The 20,563-nt window shown below is 42.4% G+C and overlaps 1 protein-coding gene and 1 long non-coding RNA gene across 11 annotated transcripts in view; one reads left to right on the forward strand and one right to left on the reverse strand.

The window, feature by feature from the left end:
* The window catches only part of TAOK3 (TAO kinase 3), a 77,110-nt gene that overhangs the window by 21,850 nt on the left and 34,697 nt on the right, over positions 1-20,563 (forward strand). For 7 of the 10 annotated variants that reach the window (XM_083873804.1, XM_083873805.1, XM_083873807.1 and 4 more), the window contains 8 exons: positions 11,073-11,162; positions 12,338-12,551; positions 14,787-14,858; positions 15,782-15,883; positions 16,164-16,209; positions 16,856-16,952; positions 18,874-18,987; positions 20,228-20,319. In XM_083873804.1, the coding sequence (XP_083729930.1) occupies positions 12,432-12,551; positions 14,787-14,858; positions 15,782-15,883; positions 16,164-16,209; positions 16,856-16,952; positions 18,874-18,987; positions 20,228-20,319 (643 nt within the window). In that variant the 5' untranslated portion in view covers positions 11,073-11,162; positions 12,338-12,431. Of the gene's footprint in view, positions 1-11,072; positions 11,163-12,334; positions 12,552-14,786; positions 14,859-15,781; positions 15,884-16,163; positions 16,210-16,855; positions 16,953-18,873; positions 18,988-20,227; positions 20,320-20,563 lie in introns of all 10 variants that reach the window. The other 3 variants (XM_083873812.1, XM_083873813.1, XM_083873811.1) reach the window with 3 other exon arrangements.
* The window catches only part of LOC310916337, a 190,844-nt gene continuing 184,281 nt past the window's right edge, over positions 14,001-20,563 (reverse strand). The window contains exon 2 of the long non-coding RNA XR_014591282.1: positions 14,001-14,106. This is a non-coding gene — a long non-coding RNA (uncharacterized lncRNA). The remainder of the gene's footprint in view (positions 14,107-20,563) is intronic.

The following is a 20,563-nucleotide window of genomic DNA, read 5'->3' on the forward strand; positions in this document are numbered from 1 at the left end:
TCATATCAGTGAATGAACTATAGACGTTTTATTCAGCAAAAAGACCATTTTGGTTTCTCTTAGAAAAGTTTAATTGCTTAATTGCATGAGATTTAAGATTACGATACTGAAATTTTACTACAGCCTTCAAAGCCTGTTTTGTTTAGCATTGCTTTCAAGGCAAGGCTTGCAGGAAAATAATGTAGTGGATATTTTTTTAAAATAGAAAACAGGGAGTTTCTGTCAAAAGTCAAGACTGAGAATCAAGGATGCCCAGCCTTATCTAGTGGTCTCGAGCTTTGGGGTTTTTTTCCCCTGCAAAGACAGCCTTGCTACAGCAGAGGATGGAAATAAGCACTTGTATAACCAGGGCCTTGCTCACACAGTCATGGTGGCTTGGAGCTATTTTATCTCAATATCTGTCCAAATAAACAAAGCTCTGAGTGGTTAAGTGATGCCTGAACATCTCTCTCTGGAAAGCACTGGGCTTCAGCTGCTCAAGTGGCTCTGAGAAAGTTGTTTAGATCAAATAAGGAGATTGTGGAACATTGGGATGCTGCTTCATGGCAATATTTGTAATGTTTTAGCTCTGGCCATGGTCAAATGTAGTTGTTTATCAGTGAGGACCAGTCCTGAGCCGGCCTTGGTGATGACAGGATCCATGGAATGCTGTTTGAGGTTTTGATCAGTGTTTTATCTACAGTAACCATACTTCAGATAGCTCTGATTCCCAGAACATCCTTGGAATAAGTCTGACAGTTCTCCTGGAGCCCTAGAAAATATAACTGGAATTTGTCTGTTAGAGGAAAACAAATCTACAGAAAGGAAGAAGAGGTTTTTCTCTCCTTACTACAGAAATTTGCCATAGAAATATGAAATAGATCAAGAGTTTTTATTCATTTTCTTCAGCTGTTGTTCTAGATATTGGAATACACTGAAGTGCCATAACAAATAGAGCTGTAATATTTGGCAAGGATAATTTCTTACTAGGAACAGTAAGCACGGCTTAAAACAGGTTTTTTGTTACTTGTCAGGATAACAGCAAGTTTGGAGTCAGATGGTTTGAGCAGGTGTATGTGAAGGGAAGAAAAGAGTGAAGTGAGGAGGGAACATGCTGGATTCTGGTAGGAGTCTGCCAGGGATTTACTGTGAAATTCTGGATCGAGAGAGAACTTCTGAAGTAAATCCCCAGGGAAGTAGTGTGTGGTGCAGGGACAGGCTGAACTGGATCTCCTGAGGGATGGGGACAAAACCCTGGGAGGTGCTGCTGGGATTCTGCCTCGGTCCTGGGCTTGGGCAGCCCTTGTGGGCTCCTCACCAAAGTGAAAATTTTCTGTTTTCCACTACAGTTACCAGTTACCTGAGCTCTTCTTTCTGAGCTTTGCACTCAGTATTATTGCAAATGGGTGAATTCATTGATTGAGAAGGCTTTGTTGCTGTAATCAGAATAGAAACATGTAATATTTTTATGTCCACCCATACTTTTTGCCATGGTTTTTATCCCAGCACTCTATTTGCCTATTTTTGACTGCCTCTGCTTGCTGAGCAGATGTTTTCAGAGAGCTGTCTGCAGCAACCCCCAGGTCTTTTTCCTGTGTGGTTACAATTAATTTAAAATAAAGCAATGTGTGGAGTAGCTGAAAATATTACTACTGCTGTCTGTTACCCTATTTTTGTACCAAATGCGTTTTACCAGCCCCTGTTCTGCTGCTGAGATCTTTCAGGTCTGAGTCACTCAAGGTGGGCCTGGCTCTGTGTGTTTTTAACACAATGATTTATCACCTCTGCTATGAATTAATATTATCTATCAGATAAGTGACCAAAAACCATTTTAGTGGTGCTAATTCAGTGTACACAAATCTGTGTCATTACTCCAGCAGCTATCTCAAAAATAGAAAACTGCTCAGTGGCTTTTGGTGGCGATTCAAAATAGTAAATTATCATTAGAGCAAAAATAAAGCTCAGTCATATCTTAGAGCAATCTCCACATGGTTCTTCCTGTGCAGCGTTTGCCAGTGAGCCTGAATTTTTGTTAGCCATTGAGCATACATTCCAACACCAGCTGCCAGCTCCTTAGCTTCTCATGCAGAAATAGAGATGTTTCCAAATTATGGTGGCCTTTCATTTTGCTTTGCTATCCTTTTCATTATAGTTTCTTGTTTTAATGAATGTCTCTGACCTGAATTTCTCTTGCCTGTCCCCCCTGCCCTCAAATGCCATAAGTGTCCATCACTGCCACCCACAGAAGCTCCCCTTGTCCTCACAGCCCCCCTCCCAAACGCTGTCACTTGGTATTTTTGTGCAGTGATCTGATGTGATTTTGGACTTGACACAGAAGCTGGACCAGCAGTGAGGAAGTTTGACCCTCCCCTCCTGATGGTTTCTTTTCCTGGGCTCTGTGAGTCCTCAGATGGCTCCATCAGTGACCAGAAATTTGGACTGAAGTTTTGATAATGTTTTCTCCAACTGGTACCCGTGGTGTCTTTTGCAGCATCTGTTTTTCTTTTTTTGGGAGTTCCAGCAGGCAGAAATGCACTCCCTGTTTGTGCTAAAAGCTTTTCTTGTTGGTTGGAAGGGAACTGCTGCTTGCCTGATTATGTTCATATCATAGCAAATTGCACTGCTGAAGTAGCTCATAAAATACTCAGTTTCCATGGTGATCTACCTTCCACTTTTCCTAAAAGGACCCACTGGGTCCTGCGAGACAAACTCTACTTTTTTTCTGCCTGTGGGAAGATTAGTCACATCCCTTATTTTCCCCTTAGTTTTGCCTTGTTCTCTTTACACCAAGCACTTTGAGTTTAGTGATCTCTTTTTTTTTTTTTCTCTCTCTGCCTTTAACATTCTGAAATATTAAATCTCAGCACATTAAAGCTCATCTGAGGACGTCCTTGTGCACGAGGATGCAGCACTGAAACTTGCATTTGGAATTTCGAGTGGAAAAATGAAATTTAAGCATAGATTATTTAAAATGACAATAAAAGTCAGTTAAAACTATGTAGTGATTCTTCAGTGCTACAATGCTAATTAAAAAAACAGTGAAGAGAGATTGCTGAGGGGACAGGTGGTGGGTGTATCCTAATCCAGGTGACTTTCTCCTTGTCCCTGCGTCTGCCAACCTCCCTTTGATGGAACCAAAAATCTGCCTGAACAAGGCTCTGACTTGAGCTGCAATATTAAGTTCATTTTACACGTCTGATTCCAGTGCTCAGTGAAGCAATTTTTTGTTTGCCTTCCAGTTCTAATTTAAAATTGTAGTTTTTCTGCATTAAAGCAACATTAACATTTTCTGACCTGATAAAACCCAAGATGACAAAACTTAAGGCTGAAATCACAGACTTGGGCCTCTCAGTTATCCAATTATTTAAAGAGTCTGGGTGCTGTATATTCTCATATAATGGGAATAATGGCATGGTGCGGTAGCTGTAATTTCAGTCTTAACTCAGATTTATTTTTTTATCTGCTGAAGCAAAATAGTTCTTTCAGTTTAGAATTCTGCGGGATTTTGGTTGTGGTGTGTTTTGGTTTTGTTTTTAGGTTGGGGTGGGTTTTTTTCTTCTTTATTTTGTGGTGGTAGTTTGGTGGTTTTTTTTTGTTTTGTTTTGTTTTTGTTTTGTTTGTTTTGTTTTGTTTGGTGTTGGTTTGGTTTTTTTTTTTTTTTTTTTTTTTTTTTTTTTTTTTTTTTTTTGTTTTGTTTTGTTTTGTTTTGTTTTTTTTTGGTATTCTTCCTTAACTTTACTCTGGAACTTGTAATGGATATATTTGACAATATATAATATTGTCAAATTATATATATTATATAATTATATATATATTATAATATAATAAGGGTTTTCTTCCTTATTTTTTCTTTATTTTCTTCTTAAATTTCCTTTCCCCCCCATCATGTGTGATCCCCATTATAGCCTCCAACCTGGAAGGGGCCATTCATTATTCCCACTTATACCCCTGCCTGAAAACTGGCATCATTCACTGTGGGTTTTCTTTCCATCTCAACAGTCTCTGTACTGTTTGGGGGTGGTTTGCTGTATTGTGGCAGGAAAAAAACCCTTCTTTATTACTTTCTTAATTCATGAAAATATATTTCGGTATTTTCATGATAACTATGATAACTTCTGCATGCAGTGAAGGGCTGTAATTGTCATAAGGGTTTTAAAATTATCCCAAAAAAGAGGGATCCAAGAGGGGGCTGTCTTACAAATACATTTGATGAGTGATAAAACAAACTTTGAGTTCTTTGTGAATAAAAGCAGCACATGTTTCTTCTTTCCAGACTTTCAGCCATGCAATGCTCTTTTCATAGAGGATAAACAGTCTCTTCTTGGACTCAGTTATTAGATGATAATAAGGAGATTTTTGGATGTTAGCCACTCATATTTCACTTCTGTCTCTTTTATTAATGGCCATAAAAATTGCAGGTTATAAAAGAATAAACTTATAAAGCCAGTGGGTAAGTCATGTAATATTAATGACTGATACTTCCTTGGCTGGTACCTGCTAGATTAAGTCTATCATCCGTTAATAATAATATTCCCATGAGAAATGGAGATTTTTGGGTTTTCCTAAATAAGCTTTTTCTCCTTTAACTCCACTCCTAAAGCAGACTTTGGCACCTGAACGAGACAGGTGTAGCCATTTCTGATGATACCAGTGTGGAACAAATTCCTGTTATTTATGTTAATGCTTGCAGTTGTGCCTATAAATAGGTCAGGAGGAGAGCTGGATGTGCTGGAGTCAGTGAGGGCAGGCAGAGCAGAAATGATAAGCTGAAGTAGTCCAAAAGGCTGTTTCCTACAGTGTTATCTCTGCCTGGCACAGAGCAGGCAGGAAGGAAGGAGGGCTGAGAAAGGAGAAGTTGTAGCAGGGAGAGATTCAGGGGGCAGAGAAAGGGGGAAGTATAACACAGTGAAAAGGAGGTTGTCTTGGGGGACATATATCATGGGAGTGTGGAAAGCCAGGTTGGGAATGGTGTGGAGATGTGTTGGAGGGCTGTGGCTTTCTCTGCGTCATAAACCAGCAGCAGATCAGGATGAGGAACCTTTCCCTTTTATCCACAGAGAGGAGGAATAACATACACAGCACTGTGCAGCTCACCTTCTTGTAAAATTGGTGTTTGGAGTTGTTTTATTAATAGTCAGTCATGGTGAAGATTCCTGGATTTTCTTAGAATCATGAAGAATGTGCTTCACACATCCCTTCCCCTGTCCCTTCAAAGAGAAGAGAAAAGTTAAAACCCTACAATTTGGTTTGTTGTGAGAGGTGTTCTCACCCTGCATGACCAGGGAATGTCTCGTCTTTTCCTCCTTCATGCACACAGCCTGTATCTGTTTCCTTGCTTTGTGTGAGGACCTCCTTCTGCATGATCCCTTCTGGCCATTTTTACTGTGATGCAGCTTCCAGAAAATCAGTACCTGAGTTTACGTTTTCTTGCACAAAGAGAATAAACAGGATTTTTAAATAGAAAACTCCTTTTTCAAAGTCAGATAATGTTATGACAAAATCCATGTAACTACGCCAGGACTGTTACTCACTGCCCTGCACTTACATAATGAAATCATATTTTGCCCCAAATGGCATCTCAGGCTTTTTTTATGTAAATATGTTCATGTGCCTCTCCTAAAACACACCTTTTCCTTGACTAGCACACAGTAACTGTCCAGTAACATATTTGTGTTAACTTCAGGTAATTAAATATAACAGACCCTGCAGTTTCTGCCTTTAAGGGACAAATCAGAAGTCAGGCCATCTAAGTCATGATAAGGAAACTGCTTTTAAAATACAAAGAATTTTGTTGTGTTCGGAGTTACTGTGGCAGTCGCTTCTTACACTTCAGGAGAATTTGAACTGGAGGAGGGGATGAGGTTTCAGCCTATTTAAATGACCTGGTGGCCACTGTGGTGGCTTCAGTGTCCCCCATGGGGATCCTACAGCTCTGAGTTGTAATGCAGGTGAGTTGGAGCAGCTCAGAGCTCACTGGACACTCTGGAAAGCTCTGGAAATGGATTTGTTAGTTGCTGGATGGAGTTTTTGTTTCATTTTTCTCGATTATGTGATAGTCAAAATATAAACTCTTTTTTCAAAAGTACCTAAAAATAGCTTTAAGCCACAAAATGGATCCAGCTCTTTGGAAGCCATTACATTAATAGGTAGGAAACTCTGAGTGTGTTGGTGCCTCTTGAGGCTTCCACAAACAAATCCGATGACTTATTTGTGCCTCTGAGCAGCACATACAGCATAATACTCATCAATTTATAACGGTCTGGAGTTTTAAGCAACGTGATGAAGAGCCTGATAAAAACACTAAAGAGAAGAAAAAAAAATTATGAAAATAGGGAGGCAATTTTCACAATCTCATGACCCATCTGTGGTGCTTTTTAGAGATGTTTTGGTGAGAAGATCTGATGAAATCTGTATTTCTGTGTATGATGTTATTTGGGCTTATGTATGTTAGGGTTTAAAATGATTCATGGATCCTTCCTCCCCTCCAGATGTACTGCTGAATTATTTCAAGTGTGCCATGATGAAATATTATGAAATGTTGTTGCTGGGAGCAGGAAGCCTTTCTTTCTTCCCTTTATCTTTAATTAGGCAAGGTTTATTTCATGACTGAAAGTGTTTAATCTTGTTAAATAAACCTGAGAAACTCTAACAATGCTCTCTAGATTTTATGCTAAAATAAGGGTTCTAATCCAAGACACGTTAATTACCCTCAAACTTAACAAGGGCATACATATTTCATTAAATTGTTTTAAATTCAACAGGAAAACTATTGGGAAGCTACACCCAGTGCCTTTTGGTTTTTCATTACATATCTGTTGTGAGAATGATGCTGTTTGACTTTTAAACTAAAGCCCAGGCCTTACCCCATGATTTTGGGTAGCTATGATTATACATATTTAGCAAAGCAGTAGAATTCCAGAGCACAAGTGGGACTATTCCTTTGGGGAGGGCTGGCCTGTGGCTTGATTTCATACTTGTTGAAACATTCCCCATGACTAAAACTGATTGTTTCTTGACTTCAAGCCCACTGATTTTATTTTTTTTTAATAAGGATGTCTTATATTTAAATTTTTTAATAAGTTTATTTCTTTTGCTGCACAAATAGTGCAGCAAAAGGTCATGGGGGAAATTATAAATTGAATGTTTCCTTTAAAACTACTGCTCCTCATCAGAAGAAGAAAAAAAAAAAAAAAAGCTGGTTTTTATCTCCAACAAGCCCTGCAAGTTATTAGCTGGATTTCATACCCCAGGGGCAGCGTGTAGCCATGGCCTGGGTCAGAACAGTTGTGATTCAGGGTTTTATTAGCATGAGTAATGTGTGAACTCCTCCTGACCTGATGCACACACGAGCTCTGGACACCCTGAGCAGTGCTGGCATAGAATTCCAGGTGCACTGTGCAGCCAAACACTCCAAAGGGAAATTCCTGCACTTCTCTTCAGCAGCTGGAGGTGCTGAGGAGCTGTGGTTGCACCCAGATGTTGATAGGAATGGTGTGTGGCATTGACTGGGATGTTCTGGGAAGTTATTCCTTGGAAAAGCCAAGCAATGGAGGTGGTGTTTGAGGAGCTGCTGCTGGTACCACTGGTGTGGCTCTGTTCACATTGTCCAGCTTTCCTGGCAGACTGTGTCCCGATTTCCTGAGGCTGCTCCTCCTGCTCTGTGCCCTCGGGGCACCCTGCCCTGATATCTGCAGATCCCCAAATGCTCAGGAATATTTGTCTTTCCTGCTGAAGGTCACTGGGTACCTTCTGTTTCTGTTCCATATTGAATGAATCATTTTGCTTCAGAGAAATATGAGGGAAGGACGTGAGAGGACTTGCTGCTTCTAGACCAGAGTGAAATCTTTCCTGAGTGTCTTGGAATTGGTGATTAATTTAAGCAAACAAAGGCTTAAATTAGTAGTGGAGGTTGCTTTTTGTATGCCCTGTCCGTAGCTTGAGTTTCTGTGCCAGGTATGTGAATCTGACTGGCTTGAGCATTAAAATGGGTGAAATGCCTGGAAAAAACACATATGTTGTGTTCACTTGCATCAAGTTAGCTGGGAAAGTAGTTCTTAACAATGAAAGAAATGACACTGAACAGCTTAAAACATGGAGGTTCCAGAGTGTTCTCCAGAAATCTTCTCTAAAACAGTGGGCTGTTCATCCGAGGCTGTGGTCTTCATGTCAGGGAATCAGCCCAGGATGGAGTGTTTGTGTTTGGCCTGGCCAGTCAGCCATATGCACCAATTAAAGGGAAGGGGAAGAACTCCAGCTTCTTAAAAACACAAAACCTTCCCAAATCAAACCAACAAAGCCGTGTCAGTCTGTGGGTGAGGTCTGCATGGGAACTTGAGCACCTTCCTTACTTCAAGCTCGAAAGGTTTCTTACTCAGGACAGTTATCAGCTAAATTTATCTCAGAATTTTCTTCTTTACATTGTATTCCGGGTTTTAGAGAGACTGAAGTGATGAAATGGGGCTCTGTGCTTGCTATTCTTGGGAAAATAATTCTGGTGTGAATTTATTCCCCTCAAAATAGGCATCTAAAAATGGGTGCATGAGCCATGTCATGTTGCTCCTCCTCTGAGTGGAATCTGCTGCTGGTCCACCCTGTTTCCTGTAGTTTGTTTTTCTGCATGAAGTGGAAAACTTTGTCCTTGTTTTGGGAAGTACCCTGGTGTAGTTGGAACTAAAATTAATTTTTTTTTTGCGTTTCTGGGCACATTGGAAACAGCCCTGTGGTGCTGGGAGATTCAATTCAAACTCTGTTTTCACAAGCCACACACTTTGAGTTCTCAAGTTTATCTTATTGACACAGTTTTAAATCCATGGATTATTTGGAAATGTTGGTAGTTTAGCTCCTCTTAAAAGTGCTTCCAGTTGTTTTTTGTTCTTTATGTTTTCTGTTGTTACTAATGCTGCACCTGGAAGTTGGAAGCAGTAGGAGAGAACCTTTGTGCAGACACCTGTAGCAAAAGCAGTTAATTCATGATTTTTAAATGGGAGGTTTGCTTGGCATTGAGGAAACTCTGCTGTCTGAACAAAATGTTGATCTCCCAAAGCCTCAAAATCTTGAGTCATTTGTAACTCCGCTAAGTCACTGCCACTGTGATTAATGATATTTCCTTTTGAGGTCTTCAGGACATATAGAGTCTCAAATGCTGCTTTACAAGGATGAAAAGCAGATATCAGGTTCTAACAGAACTTATTTCTTGGTGTATTAATTCAGCACTTTGGTAATGAAAAGAACCTGCTCAAATTGACCATACCTTGAACTTAAGTTTTTTCTGCTAATGGCACTCAACTCTTACAGTGATCTGCCTTGATTGAAACCATTTTTATTTCAGTCTCCACACATTTAGAGGAGAGTTGTGATGTTAAGGATCTGTGACCTTGCCAGCCCAAATGGAAGCAGTATGATGTTTGCCAGTCTGTGGTGTTTTGTACTGTCCAAGACCCAAACTGTGGATCTGCTGCTGTGCTGGTGTCAGTGCAGAGGGCTCTCAGTGTTTATAAGCTCATATGGATCACTCTTTGATCATGTTCAGTCAACACAACTCAGGTTGCTCTTGATACACTTTCCATCCTAAGTTTTTTGTTATTCATTACTGGGAAATAATAGTCCTGCTGAGCAGATTTACTGAGCAGATTTACTTGCCTCGCTACTCGTGTCTGCCCTAATTGGAAAATGACATTATTACTTGGGGCTTAACTCTTAAGTATTGACATTAACCTCCCATTTTAAATACCTTGAATACTGGAGCTGCACAGGCTTTCTTAATGGCAGAGGGATTCATTTGACTGGAGATGGATAAATTGTTTTCTCCATCAGTTTGTTTTTATTTTTTTAAAGCCAGATGGATTTTTCTGTTGGCTGAAGAATGTCAGACCTGAAAAACTGCATTCTTTGCCCTGTCTGCAGGGCTGTAGTAAATATAGCACCTTTGGGTGAGGCCAATCAGCTGAAAATGAATAATCATTTCATTCATCTGGCTTTTGTTTATACTGGAGATATTTTTTTTTTACAAAGCAAAACATTGCAGGACCTTTTTTTGGTGCTCTTCAAATAGCCTTTTAACAGCTCAGTAGTATTGGCTTGTGATGAGATAAAGTAACAAAAATAACATTTTTGGTAATGTTAAGTATTAGCAAGAAGATGTCTGCTCATTTATTTTTTCCCTAATAAAGGAAACCATGAGTTAGTGTGTCATTAAATCAGGTGCCTATTAATTCAGAATTTGGCAATGTAGCTATTGCACTGTGCTTAACTTGGAAGCATTTCTGCTGTGCATGTAGCTACAGGATAACATTTTCCATGAGTTCAGGTTGATTCCCAGCTCTCCCTGTGTCCCACACCCCTGAGGGGACAGCAGTGGCTCTTTGGGGGTGTTCCTGCACCGCTGGGAGGGGGTGGCTGCTGTGGGTGACATCCCTCACTGTGACCTGATTTCAGCTGATGGGGCTCACTGGCTGCCACTCCTTTTCCATCTTTTCATTGCTCATACTCTCCCTGGTGGAATTCAGCAGTGCTTGACTTAGTAATGCCCAGGACTTTCCCTGGCATCTTGTGTGTCATCAGGTAGAACACAGAGAGTCAAAGTGGTGGATCCAGCTTTTGTTGGCTTCTCACAGAGTCGTGGAATGGTTTGGGTTGGAACCTTAAAGCCCATCCAGTTCCTCTCCCCTGCCGTGGCAGGGACACCTTCCACTATCCCAGGTTGCTCCAAGCCCTGTCCAGCCTGGCCTTGGATGCTTCCAGGGATGGGGATTTTTTCTAACCATTGTCCCTTTTATAGATGATCTAAAAAGCAGGGTCTGAGAGGGAACTCCTGTGCCCTAGCAAGCCTGAGTCTTTATAAAGCCAAAGAAACTGGCATTTAACCTCTTTTTCCTGGTTTTCTGTCCTCTAATGATACATAGTCCAAGGGCTTTGGAGGAAATGCTTATCCTCACCTAAAGAAACACCATTAGCATTCCCAACCACTTCTTGTGCTTTCCAGTGGGGGCCTGTAGTCACTGGCCTTTACTGGATGTGGTGCTTTTGTGGGTTAGGATAAGGTGTAAAACTTCAAAATCACTTTTCTAAATACAGATCCTTGTTTTTCTTTGCAGAATAGGAGAGTCTGGAAGGCTGGGAGCACGGGACAATGCTGCTGGAAGGAATGTGAGCCACGGAGCATGGTTGGTGCCACAGTTATCCAGGTGAGCTCCTCTCCCTGCATCTCCCCTTGCTCCATCACTGACCCTGAGCCAGGGAGGCTGACTCAGCACCAGGCCAAAATTCTACATTCATCCAGATAGCACTTGAAGTCCAAAACCTTCTAAAGCCTTTTCTATGTGTGTTTTAGCTTAAAATTTATCTGATTGTTACATTTCAGCTGGTCTCCCATTAAATGTTGGCCTGGCTTATATCATGGTATAGGCTGAAGGTTCTGGTGTGTGTTTGCAGGAGTTTGTTCACTGACAAGATGTGGCTTCAGTAAGTGAAGTGCTGAACCACAGATGTGAAAGTAGCTCTGAGACTTGCTCCAGACTGGTGGAAACTGCTCCAGGTGACTCAGCTGCAGCTCCTCTGCTGTGTTTCACAAGCCAAAAGCAGATGAGTGAAGGCCCCCATCAGTACTTTGCATACCATTATTTAATGAGTCAATGCAGATTTTTCGAGATGTTTTGTTAAGAAATGGAAAATTCCTGATACTAGGATGTTTCCTTTTCTACACAAATAAAATTTTGGGGATGAATATTGAAAATTTTCTTTTAGATGCAGCTCCGTTCTGTGCTAAGGGAAGAGTTTAAGGTGGCAAAAATCTGCCTTATACCACGGAGTTTAGGATTCTTCAAAAGCAATTCCATGTGCTGGGAGCAATCACAATCCAGCAGCACTGGCTGTCATTCAGCTCTGAGTAAATAAATAGAGAAATAACAATTACATGGCTACAAAATGTTGCTGTGGAATAGCAGCTGACTTTCCACCAGCACCAGCTGGCAATTGGGAGTAGAGAAACAAAGCAAACAGCCCAGGAAAGTAGGAGGAACAACAGAGAGAGTCTAAAACCTGACACATTGGGAGCCCAGCGTGAAGAATAACAAACTCCTGTCACAGGATGTTTTGCATAGCAACAGGACTCTTGAATTCAAGTGGACTTCAGTGTCACTGCAGCACTTGCTTCCTGTGTGAGATAAGGAGCTGTTGTATCCTGAATGCATTTTAATCTCTCTATCTAAATAGGACTAATAATTAAAAAGAATTAGCTGGAGGGAGGAAGCAATGGGGAAGCCTATTGCTGCTGGAAGTGTTTCCTCTCATTTTGCTGTCAGAGGAGTGTGAACAGAAACACGTGCAAGGGAAGCAGATGAAAGATGAACTTTCCCAGCAGGTGCTGAGGAGAGCTGTCTGCAAACGGAGTTGTCGATGAAGGAAGGAATTGGTTGGGACCTGAGAGCACAAACCAGTTCCTAACACGCTTCACCATGCGCAAAGGGGTGCCAAAGGACCCGGAAATAGCTGACCTGTTCTACAAAGATGATCCTGAGGAAATATTCGTGGGTTTGCATGAAATTGGACATGGAAGTTTTGGAGCAGTTTACTTTGTAAGTAGAGTTCTTTCTTTTTTTGGAGAACCGACTCTTTTCAAATGATGTTTTGGTGGCTTTTGAGCATTTGTAGAAGAAGGTGTTCTTTGAGTTTTTAGTGCTTTGTGTGCATTCATTTTGTGATAGCACATCTCAAAAATAAGTGTTTCCAAACCACTCCTGATCTCTTTAATGTTCCAGCTGTATTTATTGTAGTCTTAATAGTGCATCCAACTATCCAGGTCAAGTATATGGTGTTTTGTGGTGTTTGATGCTGAAAGTTGAATTTAAACAGCTGAAAATTCATTTGCCAAACTGGAGTTTCAAGGTACTTGGAGTTCACATGCTTGGAAATCACTGCAAATTCCTTTATGACAAAAACAAAGAGAGAGTCCTCAGAGGAATGGGAACTGAAGCAGGAAGGATGTATGGCATTCATTGATACAGGCAAGAGAATTTAATCTGGAAATGAGAAAAATGATGCTTTTACAGTTGGTATCAAACAAAGCCAAGTCCCAAATGCTGGAATTGGAAATAATTATAATCCAGTTGACATTAGTGAGACTGAAATAGAATCAATACTGAAAAAATCAGTTAAAACCAAATTAAAGCTGCTTGGGACCATGGTCAGCCACTCAGGAGGATCAGGTTCACTGGAACTGGGTTTCTTAATATCAGACAGTAAAGTATTTAGAGAAGATCCCTGACACCTCTAGCTGGCCATAGGTAGCATGAGTTATTTTAAACATTCCAATTTACTGTTTGAAGTTCTGTGAAGTGATGGAGGTGTTGGTGGAACCTTTTAAGGAGAGGAACCTTAAATTTCATGTCGTGTAAGTATTTCATGTTGTGTTTTGAGGGATAACAATATAATTTCTCAAGGTGTTGTCTCAAATAGGCCCAAAACTGCTTCAGCAAGTGGCTGTTCCCCAGGTGTGCTCATACAGCCCTGGGAGTTGTCTCAGCCAAGAGCATCCCAAGCACTTGGTGCAGCCAGAACTTTCCCCACAGCTCTGGGAACATGGCATTGTGTCCTTCAGTGACAAATCCCAGCTGGAAGGACAGATACCATGGTCAGGTGGAGCTCCTTGGAATTTATGTGACAGGCAGAAAGAAAGCATTAATACATCTGAGTAGAACACTCTTGATCTTCTCTGTGCTGAATCAGGGTGGCAAGTGGTGGGGGAGGGCTTTGCCTTATCCCAGAGTTACTCATTTTCAGTGTTCTTTATCTCATTTGAGGAGTGTGTGCTGTCAGGGGCCTGTGTCACCTCCCTTCAGTAATTCCTGTGCTCCACTGGTTCACTCAACAGAGTTTTTCTTTGAAGTCCCTACATGCCTCAAAAAATGTCATTAGTTAATACATTACTTGAAAGGAGGATTTACTACATTTAGCTCCTATTATAGTTTAAGCTTTTAACTGTCACTAATTTTTTTTTGTCCCAAAAATGGTTGGAGGTACAGAGATTTCAGCAACTGTTTTAAGACAAAAAACTTGATTTTTTTTTTTTTTTTTTTTTTTTTTTTTTTTTTTTTTTTTTTTTTTTTTTTTTTTTAAATTTTTTTTTTTACCCTTAACATGCAGAAATGAGGGCAGTGCCTTTCCAGGCAAGGAGAGATCTTTCCAAACTTGAGGTTTTAGCCTCCAGTTACCATCCCTGCATCATCCAGGCTGCAGAAAAGTAGAATTTTGATAGCTGCATAGTCTTCATTGCAAAACTAAGATCTAGTGCAGTGAAAGGAAAGCTTTTTAATTGAGAAAAATTCCAGGTTGAATCATCTTCTTGAAGCTGGAAATTGAAATAGCTATTTAAGAATGTCAGTGTTGTATGGAGTTTCTGGATGAAATCATGGAGATTTTGATACACTACTTTGTTTCTTTGGCGAACATTTTGCGAAATGTTCACCTAAAATTGTTTCTACTGCAATTCCAATAAAACTGTGTTTTGCAGGTTCTCAGTAGGTGCAATATTGGGCCCTTTACATATCAATAGAGAAAAGTAGCACAAAGTCTAAGGGAGGAACAGTGGATATGGACAGATAAAACCAGGGAAAAATGTCCTAATAGTTGTGTGGTAAATCTTATTCTGAGGAAGATGTCTCTGAGGTGTAGGAGCTTGCAAGAATACAGGTGAAAGAAGCCTGCATTTGCCACAGGCACAGCTCACTCCGTGGGGAGGCAGGGAAAAAATGAAGATTTTTTTCAGTCTATTTCTTGCTTTTTTTTCCAATATTTCTCTTTCCCTACTCCAGGCTACGAATTCCCACACTAATGAGGTGGTGGCAGTCAAGAAGATGTCCTATAGTGGAAAGCAAACGAATGAGGTAAGAGGAATAAAGGCAATTGTGCATTCAGGAGCTGTGGCAGCTCCAGTGGAAATCTGAGCAGTGAAATGAGCTGCAGCTCTGGTTTGACCCCAACAGAACAGATTTTAATGCAGGAGCTGCTGCTCCTTTACATGGGAATCGTGGAGGTTTGGGGAGAGAAAATGAGTTTATGCAAATTTTGACAAATAGCTCAGTTTAAGGAAGTGAGTGGGGATTCAGAATGCCTGAATGGGGCTTGTTTCAGAAATAATTTTCCTAAGAAGTGTGTTAAGAGCACACTGGCCACTGGAGCACAGCTCTCTAAACTCTTGAGAATCTATCAAATTCCAAAGACCTACTAATCTCAGTCTCATTTCAGTTGTTGCTCATTCCTCTTATTTTTGTGTGGAACTTGGACCCACTGTTCCTTTGGACTGGTGTGTGGATGTGCAGGGTGTGTTTGTTTGTTAAGAGCAAACAGGGGTGGTTTAAACTCATTTTTCCTTGCTTTCTTGTTGATCTCCCAAATGTCAGTGGTTTTGTGCTGTGTTACAGAAGGTCAGGAGCTCACTGCTACTCTCTGTAGTTTCTTACTAACTTTGGGGCTTGAACACTTCAATTTGCAAAGCAGCAGCATTTAAGTAAAATGTATTGCAGTTAAAATGAGAAAAAGGATACTCTGGCAGTCCTGAAGTTGTTAAATATATCTTGGGGGTATCTCAGTGCAATAAAGACCCAGACAACTGATTTACAGCTGTGCTTTTACAACACTGCTTTTGCATCTTCATGTTGTAAAATAGTTTCGTGGTCACTTTTCAGACTGTCCTACAGTGTGTGGTGCATGAAAGGATGTAGAGGATTAAGAAGAGAAATGTATTTATACTTTTTGCTTTGTTGTTTTTTGTTTGTTGTTTTTTGTTTTTGTTTTTGTTTTTTATTAGAAATGGCAGGATATCATCAAAGAAGTCAAGTTTCTGCAACAGCTGAAGCACCCCAACACCATAGAGTACAAGGGCTGTTACCTGAAGGAGCACACGGCGTGGGTGAGTGAGGGGCATTTAGGGCAGGTGGACACTGCAGCACTCAAATCCTCAACACAGGCACTGAAACAGCTTTGGGCCTGTGGTGAACAGTACTAAAATAAAGTCAGATATTGCATCTTCTGATGGGAAACTAACAAAACCTACTACTTACTTTTTTTTTTTTTTCCTTAATCGGGGCGTTAAAGCCACCATGTGATTTAAATTTGGAATGTAAAGATGTTTTCTAATTTCAAAATGCTTCCAGAGATATTTGAAGATGTGATGTTCTCTTCTTTTGCAGTTGGTTATGGAGTACTGTTTAGGATCAGCTTCTGATTTGCTAGAAGGTAAGTTTGATACATCCTGGATTTTCTTTTTGCTAGTGCCCCCCACCTGAGTTTGATGGGAGGGTATTTCCCCAGAGTGGGGTTTTGCAGGTGGTAGAGGGGGTCTGTCTGTCCTGCTCCATTCTCTAGGAAGAATTTGAGGTTTTCCTAGTGATACAGATAGTTGGCATACACATTTTAATTTTGTCACATTAAGGTATAAAAGTGTACAGGTATGTTCCTGTAATCTGTGCCTTTTTAGGCTGCCTGTTTTTGGAATATCCATAATAAAATCCTGCAGAGATTACTTGCCTTGCAGTGTGCGGGAATAGTTACAGATGGGTTTTAGAACAGGTTGATGTGACCTCAACACCGGAACAAGCACCTGTAAAGAAATAGGGGAATCTAAGTCAAAATAGGGAGTCAAAGGCAAAGTTTACAAAAACTAGTGTTCCTTGGGGGCTAAAATCACAGGATCACAGAATGGTTTGGGTTGGGAGGGACCTTAAAACCCTCACAGGGACGAATTCTTCCCTAATTTCTCTTTGTAGCAGATAGGTGGGATTCCTTTCTTTACAAAAAAACCACTTTCTACACTTTCTCAGGAAACCATCCCATTTATTTTCTTCTGTTTTGTTTTATTTTCTTATTTTTTTTGCCCCCATAGTTCACAAGAAACCACTCCAGGAAGTGGAGATTGCTGCCATCACCCACGGTGCCTTGCAGGGGCTGGCCTACCTGCACTCCCACTGTAGGATCCACAGGTGAGCCTGGAGCTGCTGCCCTGTCCATCTGCTGCTCCCTGGAGTCTCAAAGCTGCTTCACTGGCTTTAAACAGCCTTGGAAAAAATTACTCTACCAACATTTTCTCTGCCTTGTTGGCAATTGTTGTGTACAGACCCTGGGTAACAAAGGCTACACAGGAATGTTGCACTAAAGAGTATCACCCTAAATGTGCCAAATAAATTGGAGTTCACTGAGCTAGGCTATTTCTAAGACTAGATATTTTTTCATATTTACATGTGAATAAGTAAAACTCTATTAGTTTTGCATGGCCTGGTTTTTGTTAGCAGAGGGGCCACAGAGGTGTGATGGAAGTACAATTTTGGGTGGTGGAAGTGGAGGATAAAACTACCTGAGGAGAAATCAAAGCATTTTTCCATGGAAGGTGGCAGAAAAATCACTTTTCCATGGAAGGTGGCAGAGCCCTGGAACAGCTGCCCAGGGAGGGTTTGGATTTTTCCCTCTCAGGAGATATTCCCCACCCACCTGGACACATTCCTGGGTCACCTGCACCAGAGGGGTTGGACTGAGTGATCTCCAGAGGTCCCTTCCAACCCCAGCTATCCTGTGACCTGGATTTCATCCAAAGGCTATTCCACCTTTTACCTGCTGAGGTGGGGAGGCCAGTCTGCTCACCCAGAAATGAGAAGCAGCGACACATTCCCGGTTTTGTGGCTGCTGTGGCAGAAAAGGGGGAGGCGAGAGGCCGAGAGCCCTGGCTGGGCGGGGAGCAGCGCTGTGGTGCTGGGCACAGCCCCAGGGAGAAGTTTCTCTGCCAGTGGGAACGGCCAGGCTGAGGGAGAAGGGGTAGGATTTTGGGGTCGAGGACCCGATTTTGGGGTCGGGGGACCCGGTTTTGGGGTCAGGGACCCGATTTTGGGGTCAGGGACCCGATTTTGGGAGCGAGTCCCGCGGGTCCGGCCCCGCGCGGGGACCTAGGCCGGGGGCGCCACCTGGTGACGAGGGAGCGGCACTGCAGGCCCCGCGCGGCTGCTCCCGGGTCGCGCTGGGGATGGAAAAGGAGGGGATTGTTGTTGTTTTTGTTAATTAATTGCAGGCACAAGGCAGGCAGATATGTTATTGATACCTGATGTGGCTGTTGAGCCGTGGTATAGAATCACAGCATGGTTTGGCTTGGAAGGGACTTTAAAGTCCATCCAGTGTCAGCCCCGCCATGGGCAGGGACACCTTCCACTATCCCAGGTTGCTCCAAGCCCTGTCCAGCCTGGCCTTGGACACTGCCAGGGATCCAGGGGCAACCACAGCTGCTCTGGGCATCTATGCCAAGGCCTCATCACCCTTATAGGGAAGGATTCCTTCCTAATTTCCCATCTAACTCTGCTGTCTGTCAATGGGAAGCCATTCCCTGTGTCCTGTCCCTCCATCCCTTGTAAATAGGGAATAAATCTCTCTCCATCTTTCTTGTAGGCTCCCTTCAGGTAGTGTAAGGCGAGAGTTAGGTCACCCTGAAGCTGCCTTTTTCCAGGCTAAACAATTCCAGTTCTCTCAGCCTTTCCTTGTGGGAGAGATGTTCCATCCCTCTGGCTGTTGTACAGAGAAGTTGGCAGTGGAGGTGACAGCAAAGGGGACAGCCTGTGCTGTCTCTCTTGTCCTTTTGAGGTGTTCATTCTTGAACACACAAGACTTCAGCACTTGTCCTGCCACAGAAGTGTTGGGATGTACGAGTAGCACTTGTGGATGAAATATTCCATAATACTACTTTTGAAGCAGTGCTGTCCAGGGAATGGCGGAATAGAGGTTACTCTGAGCTTGCTGCTGAAACAGTCAGTGAATTCCTCTCTGTGTCTCTGTCCCAGCATTACAAATTGCAGACAAAGGCATCTCACCAGAATTTGCATTGTGCTAAATTACTTTGTTTTTCTCTTATTTTCTCCATTAAAGGGATATTAAAGCTGGAAATATTCTTCTAACAGAACCAGGTCAAGTGAAACTCGCTGATTTTGGGTCTGCATCTATAGTCTCCCCTGCCAACTCTTTTGTGGGAACGCCTTACTGGTGAGTGAAGCCTGCAGTGCTTTAGTCCTTTATAAAACTGCTCTCTTCCCTTTCCAGTGCTTCACAATACAATAATAATACCTGGATAAAATCTTCATTAGCCAGGCAGTTTTCCTGACATCCTTGTGTCCAGATCTTCAGGAAATCTGTCCTTCCTCAGGGTCCATAAGGAGATGTTTAGGCTGTGCAGTGCTTGGACATGGCTCCACTCTTGCAATGCCATTGGCTTAAAAATAACTCATACTTGCCACAGGTGATGGGACTGAGACACTCATGGAGAAAGGAGATCCTGTTAGTTGGGCTGGAAGTCACACAGCTACTTAAATCCTGTTTTGAAGGAATTACTGAAGGGTCACCCGAGTTCCTTGGCATTCCCAGCACCAAGGACCAGCACAGCTCCACGCTCCATTGATTTTGTGGCAGAAGCCCCAGGCAGTGCTGCAAGGTCACCATGGCCCAGCCTTGGAATGAGGCCGTTTGGCAGGAAGCCTTTTTTTGGAAGAACACAATTTAGGAGGCTGAATTTTTGCAGGCTGGGCCTGCTGCTTCTGTGTCCTCACTTCATCCCTTTGTCCTGGACCACTGTATGTCCCCGCTGTTCCCAATTTCCCTGTTCCCATTCACAGCTGCACCCACAGGCTGCATTTGTCTGCTGAAATGCTCCTGGTGTGCCAAGGGGGAGCCTGGGGGAGGGTGCAAGGGGTGCCTTCAGGGCTCTCCCAGCCCTTGCTGTCAGCCTGCAGCTACAATGCCTTTGGAAATGGGGGGTCTCCCATGTGCTAGTGTATTCTGCTAACAGGAAAATTATTGGGTTGACCCGTTTTTCTTCCTCCCTTTCCCCTTTTTTTCTTCATCCCTTTCCCCCTTTTTTCCTCCCTCCCTCTCTCCTTTTTTTCCTCCCTCCCTCTCCCCTTTTTTTTTCTCCTGTTTCCCCTCTTTTTCTTTCCCCTTTTCCTCTTTCTTTCTCCTCCCTTCCTCTCTGGCTTTTCCCCCTCTTTCCTCTCTTGCTTTTCCCCCTCTTTCCTCTCTTGCTTTTCCCCTCTTTCCTCTCTTGCTTTTCCCCCTTCCTGTGACAAATAGTTGGTGTGGTCAGACCTTGTTCTGTTCCGCACACTTTTCCTCAGCTCCCCGCTGTCTCTCCTGGTCTGTGTCTCTGGTAAACGGGATGAGACCACCTCAGTTGTTGTGCTTGGAGTGACCCTGTGTGTCCCTAAGGCAGCCTTTGCTCTGTGGTTGGCAGGATGGCACCAGAGGTGATCCTTGCGATGGACGAGGGGCAGTACGATGGGAAGGTGGATGTCTGGTCCCTGGGGATCACCTGCATCGAGTTAGGTGAGTGCACACACAGCAACTGAGGTGGGTAATTGACTCTGCACTGTGTTAGAAGCTCCTGCAAAAAGGGAAGATCCTCATTCCTCATCAATTTTTTCCCTTTAAAACGCCTGACTTGGAAGACTCTGACAGTTGAGTTAAATGTTTTTCTTTGCTGGCAAATTAAGAGCAAGCCACTAATGCACTGTGCTTTCGTGTTAGTCTGGTGTGCTCAGTTAGTCCCTGCAGAACCAGAGCATTTTGC

The sequence above is a fragment of the Zosterops lateralis genome (genome assembly GCF_965231275.1).
Source record: "Zosterops lateralis genome assembly, chromosome: 17".
Taxonomy (NCBI): Eukaryota; Metazoa; Chordata; class Aves; order Passeriformes; family Zosteropidae; genus Zosterops; species Zosterops lateralis.